This window comes from Montipora foliosa, unplaced genomic scaffold (assembly GCF_036669935.1).
Source record: "Montipora foliosa isolate CH-2021 unplaced genomic scaffold, ASM3666993v2 scaffold_422, whole genome shotgun sequence".
Lineage (NCBI taxonomy): Eukaryota > Metazoa > Cnidaria > Anthozoa > Scleractinia > Acroporidae > Montipora > Montipora foliosa.
The window spans coordinates 277501-287500 of record NW_027179726.1 but is presented as its reverse complement, the minus strand read 5'-3'; the positions used below and the strand labels follow the sequence as shown (position 1 = coordinate 287500).

General features: G+C 37.9%; 1 protein-coding gene across 1 annotated transcript; it reads left to right on the top strand.

Moving 5' to 3' along the window:
• The first annotated feature begins 1811 nt into the window (after positions 1–1811).
• On the top strand, positions 1812–3593 carry LOC137988585 (ATP-dependent DNA helicase RecQ-like). The gene is made up of 2 exons (XM_068834575.1): positions 1812–2388; positions 2633–3593. The coding sequence occupies exons 1-2, from the start codon at positions 1886–1888 to the stop codon at positions 3591–3593; spliced, it is 1464 nt and encodes a 487-aa protein (XP_068690676.1). The 5' UTR covers positions 1812–1885.
• Positions 3594–10000: the final 6407 nt, after the last annotated feature.

Genomic DNA, 10000 nt, shown 5'->3' with positions numbered 1-10000 from the left:
AGGCAGTGCGTTTTCTTAAATGTTCAAATTGAAGATTTTCTTTTTCATTTAGAAGAAACAAGAGGTCTGTCAAGCGGTATAACTTGCTTTGAATCAAATCGTAATACTCTTTATTTGGCCCAAGGGTGCTCCAAGGCTAAACTGCATCAATCGTTTCCGTGTAATGCATCTGGCCTTGATATGTGTAGAAGGTTCTTATTGGAAACACAGAATAACGTTATTCTCTAAGTTATTCTGTTATCGAATAACGCATATTCGATTGGATAGTTCAATGTTAGTTGAATCGGGACACGTAGGAACGTCGGTCAAACACCGACATGATCAGCGGCCCAAATTCTCAAGTGAAAGTGCGATCATTTCTCCCTTCATTCATTTTCAGATGCCATCAACATTTTCTTGTGGGCCTAACAATACGGAGCAAGAAAATTTGCGGCTGTTTGACCTTTGCGTGCCGGAATGTGTCGCGGTTCTGCGCTTAATTACCTTTCCTGCGGTTTCGATGCAAAAACAATCAAGAGGCCTTTGTCAAACGACCGCCTTTTGATGGCCACTCGTTTTGCAAAAAAACAATTAGAAGTGACTGTTAATGTTCCTTCCGAAGATTTGAGGGATTTCGAACGTTGTATTTTAAATTAAAAGAGAAGTACGCGTACTTATTTAAGTGTTTTAACAAATGAGAGAGGATGCAACATACGAGCCGACTCACTTCCTCTGTTTCACAATGAAGCGAGACCATTGGTGAATACAAATAATGATATCCACTGAAACTGGAGTAGTCATCTGGCATTATCGTGTTATTGAATAACACACTTATCATTGGTTCTAACAAAAACATTATTCGATAATGTTATCAGAACTGTCTGAGAGAGATGAGCTTGATGCTAATTGGCCCTAATGCTTGATAAGCGCCGATAACCGATAACAGGGATTAGTCCCAATTATTTTGAACAAGTACCAATTAAAATGAACTATTGTTATATATATATATATCTATATAATAACAAACTGTTTGCAGCAAATTTCAATATGTGCTGTCTGTTACCTATTACGATTTTCTGGCCCTTCTTGGTCACTGGACATTCCCTGAAGTTGGAAAATATCTATTAAAAATGACAGTAATGTCAAGATATTTAAGAATTATGTTGCATGCCACACTGACACTTTTTTCATTTGATGTGATAGGACATCAGAAACACAGTCCAACAATTCTCAAGGACTAAAGGTAAGTTGCAATTTGCTTAACAGAAATCTACTGTCAAAGGCCTACCGGTATATGGGAGTTTCACCTTTATCACAATAATCATTTTAGCAATTTCAAGAACAAATAGACGTCAAACTAGTTTTTTGGTCAATAATATGCTTGCAAGTGAAAAAAAAACATGAGTACAACAGTTTCATGAAGTTGTAACTTCCTGTTATACGTAGTAGCTCTTTGATGAGTAATGCTGCAACCTCAAAGGAGCAGAACACAATTTAAAAAATGCAGGTTCACTATATGATATTGTTAATGTAAATTAATGTCATCAACATAGTGACAGGTTGGTGCAGACTATAATTTACCTCAGTGTTCCAAAATGCTAAGGCATTTCTTCTAATGATTAAGAAAAAACTTTTATTCTATGAATTATACTGATTCCTTCACTTTTGCTGCTTTTATAGGATGATATGGGGGATACAGTAGCCTGAAATGTCAGTCGTCTCCCGCCCTCAGCCTTCCCCGGGCGAGAGATGCCTGAAGTCTGGGCGTTATAATTCCGTCCGGTGACGTCACTTACTGTTTCTGATATATGAAGTTTTCTTTTATTGGTTAATATGCGAGCGAGATAGATTCCCGTTTTCCATTGGATAAATAAATGACAACAGCTTTGTCACTTCGCTTTCGACAATGGCGGACGCGTTTCCTGTATGCGATGAGAAATTCGAAAGTAGTTTAGAGGCTGTTTTACCCAAGTTTGGTGTTGCAGAATTACGCGAACAACAAAAGCTGGCACTTTTACATTTAATATCTGGAAAAGATGTGTTTGTTAATCTTCCAACCGGCTTCGGTAAGTCACTGATCTATCAGCTTGCTCCTTCAATCGTAGAAGAAATGTCACGTCTTGGCGGGAAGATTCGTAGTGCAATCATTCTGGTGATCTCTCCTCTGGTGTCCTTGATGAAAGATCAAGTACAATGTTTAGAACGAAAAGGAATAAAAGCTTCGTTTATCGGCGGGGGACAAGAACAGGCAAATTTGCAGAAGATCTTAAAAGGCGAAATGAACATTGTTTATTCATCTCCGGAAGCTGTGCTGGGAAATGATCAATGGCGTGAAATGGTTAGTTCGCCCATTTACCGAAGAAATGTAATTGCGGTCGCTGTCGATGAAGCACATTGTATTACTCATTGGTATGTTTAATTTATCTGTTATCCTTTTTGAACCACTCTTGTGTACAGCGGAACGATTACACCATCTGTATTTCTTACTCAATAGCGAGAGTAGTTCACATTGTGGTAACCTCTCAAGTTCTTCATCGATCATTTGAAATTATAACAACGGGAGAGTATTAAAGAGTCAATCACTTGCTCTCGAATGATATACAAATACCATCAATAGTAGTAACTGAGTTGTATGTATGTATTTGTATTACAGGGGCCAAAGTGGAAATACAGGCAATGTTGCTTTCAGGAGATGGTACAACAACATCCAAGAATTGAGGTCTCTCCTCCCAAGTCAGACACCTTTTATAGCTCTCACTGCAACTGCCATGAAATCTACAAGGGAAAAAATCTGCAGTGCCTTGAATATGGATAAACCAGAATTAGTGATGGCTTCTCCCGAACGACCAAATATCTGTTATGCAGTGGTGAAAATGTCTAACAAAATTCATGTGACAGAGTATTTTGAACAGCTTTTACATCAACTGAAAACTAAAGGCAACCAGTGTGACCGATGTATCATTTACTGCCAGACTGTAAATCAATGCAGTACTTTATTTTCATTGTTCTCAGTTCAACTAGGACAGAAAATATACCTGCATGAGGAGAAACCAAATGCCAAAGAAAGGCTTGTTGAAATAATGCATGCAAGAACCCCAGATAATGTCAAAGAGACAGTGCTAAATTCAATGGCTGATTATGAGGGCAACATAAGGGTTCTCATTTGTACCATTGCATTTGGTATGCGAGTTGATGCCAAGGGAGTCCGAACAATCATAAACTTTGGGCCTTCCCGTAATTTGGAATCATATGTACAAGAAAGTGGCCGTTGCAGCAGAGATGGGAAGCCAGGAGTTCTATACTTAGGTCGAATGTTAAGTACCTGTGCAAAGGACATAAAAGATTATGTTTCAACTAAAACTTGTCGTAGACAGCACATCAATGGTTATTTTGACAGACCCATTAGCTCATCTCAAACTGCAAACCCTCCCACTCCCCATGATTGCTGTGACAACTGTGCATTGTCCTGCACTTGTGGTCTTGATGGTTGCAGTGTTGAGAGTATTTGTTCCATTGATCAGGCTCCCACAGAGTGCATATCGCCAGTAAGAAATGTTTCAGAGGACCAATTTGCATCTCTAAAAAGGGAACTCATGAGATACAAGAAGACATGACATATTGTATGCAAAGAAACATGCACAGTCAAAGTCAAGTTTCAGCAATTTCTTGGCCAAGTTTCCTTCTGGAATTTGGAGATTATCACATTGGACAAGTAATTGAAAGTGCTCCATACATTGCATCATGGAGTGATGTTCTTAAGGGTATTGAGATTTGGAGAGTAAACCATGCTATTGAAATTTGGAAAATATTGAAGAAAATATTTCCTGAATTGCAAGATGAACAACTGCCAGAAATTCTAGATAAGGCAACTGATATTGATGGTGATGAAGATGAAGATGACAATGACTGGATGAGAATGTTAAATGACTCATTTAATGACTTTAGTTTTACGGCAATGCTGGAAGAAGAAGAGAGTGTGGATGTTGATGAAGATGCTTCATATGAAGCTGCTATTCCAGACATTTTAGACACTGTTTTGAGTTCAATTTGATCATGGATGTATTTCTTTTACAACAACAGTTATTGCCCATTGTACATACTGTGGTTAACTGTGGTTAATTATGATATAATATTGTATGAGAGGGGAATGATTTTAAACCATGAATCTGGTGTATCTTCAAATATTGATCATTTTGAAGAACATTTTTTTCATAACAAAAATTAAAGTGGTACTATGACTAAAATCGCATCTTTCCAATTGAAGCCATTTTAAAACATGAACAAGTAGTCTGAATGAAAAGAAAAATGCTGTAACGCCACCATCCCGGTTGACGTCACCAAGAAACACAATAAATGGTATTGTGTTACATAATACGAGCCATGTGTAACTTTCGGAGCATCAGATCTGCAGTGTCAAAATACTTTGCTCGCTTTAGTATTTGGTACGGAGTCTTCTGTTAGCGGTGATAAGTCCAAACACTCGACTGATCGATGCTACCGTATGTCAATAATTAATATCCTTTCGTGTTTGGTACAATGTGCTTTGCACTTCGCGTGCAAACTTCTGAAATGTTTCAGAGCTTATACGATATTTAATGGTTGTTTCTTTAGTTCCTGCTTTTCTACGTTGAAACGTTTCCCCATAGGATTCAAATCCCGACTGGCAAAATTATTGCAATCAATCAGACAACAAGTTGCAAAAATAGTGGAGACACTTCACCTTCTTGGGGCGTTATTAATTTCCCTATTATCTCTCACACTGCAGCCCCCCTTCCCCCCTTATCAGTGTTGCTAGCGAGACAAAAAAATGTTGGGAACTTAAGCAGTCAACATTGAAAGGGGGAGAGGGGAGAGGAAGTGGGAAAGGTTTAAATTATAGATACGCCGAGTATTGGAAGTTAGAAAAGGTGTTTTTTAATGAAAGTGTCTCAACAATTTTGCAACTTGTTGTAGCTTTGGTTAACTATAATATATTACATGTATTGTATGATGGTGGACTGATTTTTAAATCATCAATCCGGTATAACTACATATTGATCATTTTGTAGAACATTTTTTCAAAACAGAAACTAAGAAAACAGTTCACAAGATATAATACAATGAAATGGTAACTGAAGACCAATAGCAGAAACATGAAAGAACTGGGACGAGTTTCTTATATTGATTAGATTGAAAATCTAAACATTTCAAGTAACTTACTGAATGAAAAGCTACCCAGCCAAGTTTAAGAGTTTTCAGTGGAAAATTGTTCAAATGGGAGCCTTGCAAAAGTTGCAAAATTCCATACAAATCCTTATAATTTTGTGGCCCTTCTACCCAATCCATACAAACTCTCTATTTTAGGTGGTATTTCAAGAGCTACCATGGTTAAGACTCTCAAATTTAGTTGATCTTTCATTTGAATATCAGTATCTTGTTTTTTCAAACAAACGGAAAACAACCATACTCTTGCCCAGTCGTCTCACGTTTCTGCAGTTGCCTCTGTTACCTGGACTTCTAAGTTTTGGGCAAAAGATTGATTACAGCTTGTTACGAAGGGAACAGTCCTGGGGCAGAATACATTTTACATTTCTTATACTGTTCACAGCCTCTCTATAATTTACGCATGCAAAAGAAAAAGCATGCAGAGGGGGGTGGGGTGATGGCCCTTAAGTTGCCTTTCACCCAATGGGAATTTTCCATTTCTGGAGAAACCAGAAATTCACTTTTTTCCAAAGATGTCTACAGCCCCTCTGTTTTCCCTTGTCCCCACCAATCTTCCGTTTTGCACTAGCGTCCAGTTCTCTCACAATTATATCCATGCATTCAACAATCGAATGAAAATACGAGAAAATAGAGGGCTGTGAACAGTCTATACATTTCTTAACGAGCTCTCTTATCAAGGGAAATGTACTTTTTATGGTCATTGATCCATTTGTAAAGTGAGTGGATGTCAAGTCCATTCAATGGATCACTTGAAATTCCAGGGAAACTGGGCAATGATCGGCCATCTCTGAATTCTAGAGTGTCCTTAGCAATTAACTTGTTTAAAATGGTCATGAAGTCTTTTGAATCAGACCTGACAGTGTGTTTCCCTGATTTCTTAATTTTGTGGATGGTTGCATCAAAGTTGTCTACCATTTGTCGTTTAACAAACTGGGATTTACAAACTCTGGTGACTGCCTTCTCTGTCAGATTTCGTCCAAGTTTCCTGATTTCTTCCTTGAGCCCCTTGTTGTCATGTTCCAGGTCTAAGTCCAATGGAACATTTCCACTGTAGTCTGTATGCTTGGCGCGGTGTCCAGAGACTATTGACCTGTAATGTATAGTACAGGGCCTCAACAGCATACTTAGTGCTTCCAGAATCTTTCTTGAAGTGGAGAAGAAACATTTTCCAGCACCTTAAATTCCTGTCGCCATCCCCTTCACCAACAGCATCGAGAAATTCTGTGAACAAAAGACCATAGTTGATCAAGCAGCAGTTATAGTTGTAAGAATCATCTTTCTTTGTTTGTTTTGGCTCTGTTGATGTGGTGGTGTTTTCATTAAATGTTACATCTTCGGTGACTGGGGGAGGGTTGTGCTGCTGTTCATGGTCTCTTTTTCGTTTCCCATCATGCTTGAAAGTTGCTGGACACCCTGGTGATCTGCACATGAAACGACCTTCTGGAGTAACCATTTGCCTTGAATTTATCTGGTCTATTTCATCCTCATCTAGCACAGCACTTATAATGTCAGCAGCTTTTGAATTAGCAATTACAAACATGTCCAAGATTGCTTTGGCAACCTTGAACAAATAGAGCCTGCATAGAATGCTTTGGTTGTCGTTTTCTTCTTGGGCCAAGTGTGGCATTTTCATGGTTACAGGCGAGGCATCAATAGATGACATTCCAAGAATCTTAAGGGCTGCTGCAACCACTCTCGCTTCAAATTCAAGAAGGAAAAATTCCTTGCACTGGGTGTAAGCTTCGTGGACATCAGCCTTTACATTCCTTCGGTTGATAAGATTTCGATCACTGTACATTGTAGAGGCCTCACCAGCAGATTTGGGAGAGTACAGATTGTTGAAGATGTTCTAAAAAAAGAGAACATTTCTTCTGTTATATGAAACCATAAATGTGACCATATGGTGCAAAAAAAAAGACCCTGGAGCACAGGGTCCTATGAATGAATTCGAGATGACGAACTTTTAACAAAATAGATAAGAAAATAGATGTAAATGACCAGTCTCTTAGCTCCCCAAACTGCAGGTATTAGAGCATAACCTTTTCTTACTTTTTTATAATCTTAGCAGAGAATAGACCACTTTCGATATATTAAAATTAAATTCAGCTTGGCAGCGAGGCTTAGAGGACACAAACAAAGGAAACTGAATGACCATGTTTATTCATTTCTTTTGTTTGTGTCCTCTAAGCCTCACTATGAAGCTGAATTATAATATATCGAAAGTGGCCTACTTACATTGCTTTATGTGCCCAGTTAACAAGCACCCTGTCTTTCTGCATCAGTGCAGGAAGAAATAACATCTCAATGTAGTTAATATTGCATGCTCATTCAACTGTTGGCTACATAATGTACAGTGCATGACAATATATTGCTGAATTGTATTAAGTCCCAATAAAGTACATGAGCTCAGCACTTAAATTCCAATGTGTTTATTTTCTTAAAGCTGCAAATTTTAATACTTACACTCAAGAACTTCACATCAGCATGCCAGTCTGCAATCCCGAAATGGAAACCCTCCAAACGATCCAAGGGTGTATAGCCATAGGCCATGGATTTTACAGCATTAACAGCTCTCTCAATTGTCAACTGATCTCCAACAAGACCTTGTTCATCAAACCTTATTTTGTCTTCCTCGCCAACTGTTGCAACATACTGCTGGCATTGCTGTAGTACCTTGACAATTCCCTCATTTGTCACTTCGGATTCAAAAATAATGCCCATCTGCATCTAAGAAATAAAAACCAACCACAGAAAACAGGTTGTCATTTCATTTTCAGAAGAAGACAGTTCATTTCAAAGAGAGTACCAGCAACATTTGAAATAAGTAATATGAAATATTATAAGATGAAATTTAAAATATGATGTAATGGTTGTGATATTGGTGTTTTGAAACCTGAATGAAATACATGTTGAAGGTCAATTTGTTCCAACCTAAGTCAATTTGTTCCAGCCTAGGTCAATTTGTTTCAACCTAGGTTAATTTGATATTGCAGATTAATTTGTATACAGTTAGGGCAGAGGTACATGTACTGTAGTGTAATAATGGCTGGTATATTCTCTTTTATAAGTATGACTGATTTGAATAATTTAAGGAAATCCATTAATACTACAATGTATATGTAATTAAAAAACTTGCATTCAAGTCTGCATGGCTCAATGGTAAGGCATCAGGACCTGAATCCAAAGGACAACCAAAGGTCTGTGGTTTAAGGCTCCCAAGGAAAGAATTAAGATAAAAAGAATACAAGTTGGGATATTGGGAGAGCAGGGAGGGAATAGTAGGTGATGTAAGTAGAGAAGAAGGAAGATGAAGAGAAGATTGAAGGTGCCAAAAATATTCTTCAAAAAGCAAAAGCAAAAAAAAAAAACAAATTGAACTAGGTTGGAACAAATTGACCTAGGTTGAAACAAATTGACCGGCAACATATAGGGAAAAGTAAGGCATTCTTTATGCAAACATTTCCTACTTTTGATTAATACTCATTGAAAGGGAGATATGATTGATATGAACTATGATTAATAAAATGATATGATTTTGTCAAATGAACTGCCATAGTCATCCATTTTTCGTAACAGGCGACTGCTTGACACAGTCAGTCTCAAGGCATTAAATCGTGTTAGTAATGTCTGAAAATAAGATAACATTTGGTTAGTGCTTTGAGCTTGAAATACAATCATGAATCGCAGCAACTGACATGTATTTTTTGCAGTTGATTTCTCAGTAGGTACATGTAACTATATATCTTAAAATCAAAGAATAGTAATTTTTGACTAGAATGGATCACAAGCAATGGTAAGTTTCAAAGAAAGAAGGATTTGTTACCTGTGATTCTACTAAAATATCAAAAAATTCGTATATAAATCCTGTAAAATAATATGACTAGTCATCAATTTTGATCAATTTTTATTTCGAACATCCTAGTAAGCATTTAAAAAGTCTGCTAATTATTTAAAAAATTAGACCCCTAGCCCGAAAGAGCTAAAAAAACAATTAGACCCTTCGCCCTCAAGGGCCACGGGTCAATACCTCATTCGGCGTCACCTCATGGGCTATTGACCCTGTAGCTCTTTCAGGCTATGGGTCAATAGCCCATGAGGTGAAGCCGAATGAGCTATTGATCCGTGGCCCTTGAGGGCAAAGGGTCTAACTGTTTTAGCATCACCCAAATAGTTAGACAGAAAGGGCGTTAATAAAGTTTGCAAATGCAAGTTAAGAAATATTTATTTGGGGGAAAAACAGAAGAAAAACCGGCGAATTTTGCTATACGATTACTATTACTAATAGTCCCTTAGTAGCATAGCCAATCAAAATGCAGGATTTACCTTAGACCACTAGTTGGGTGATACAAACATAAGATATTAGCACTTTCTATTGCAATTAAAAACAATACCTGATTGGCACTTGACCTAACTAGTACTGTGACAAGTAACTGTACAGCATCCATGCCCCTTGACCTTTCCCTTAAAAGCACTGCTCCAGCCATTGCCAAGCTTGGAAGCCAAGAAACAGTCTTCACATCCTTCCGTCTTCCTGATAAGGCACAAGACATAAGGAAGGAATAAAACAATGGGGCTTTATTCTTCCACTCCAGACATAGGGATTCAAAGTCAAAGTTCATCATGTCTTGACTGTTACTCTGTTCCACCAAAAACCAATCTATGGCAAGACAAAGTGAAGAACACTCTGCTGCTATTGATCGCAGAACATATTTTACAACTTCTGCCCTCAAGAGTTTGTGCTGCCAAATTCTGTGCCATCTGTTGGTAGGTACCACGAAGCATTGCTTTCCCGATTGGCTCCATGTCCTTTGCCAAC

What these genes read in the sequence shown, in the direction of transcription:
- LOC137988585 (XM_068834575.1), top strand. Translation starts at nt 1,886, where the DNA reads ATGGCGGACGCGTTTCCTGTATGCGATGAGAAATTCGAAAGTAGTTTA. An exon ending in GCACATTGTATTACTCATTG is followed by an intron (nt 2,389 to 2,632) that starts GTATGTTTAATT and finishes TTTGTATTACAG; the next exon opens with GGGCCAAAGTGGAAATACAG.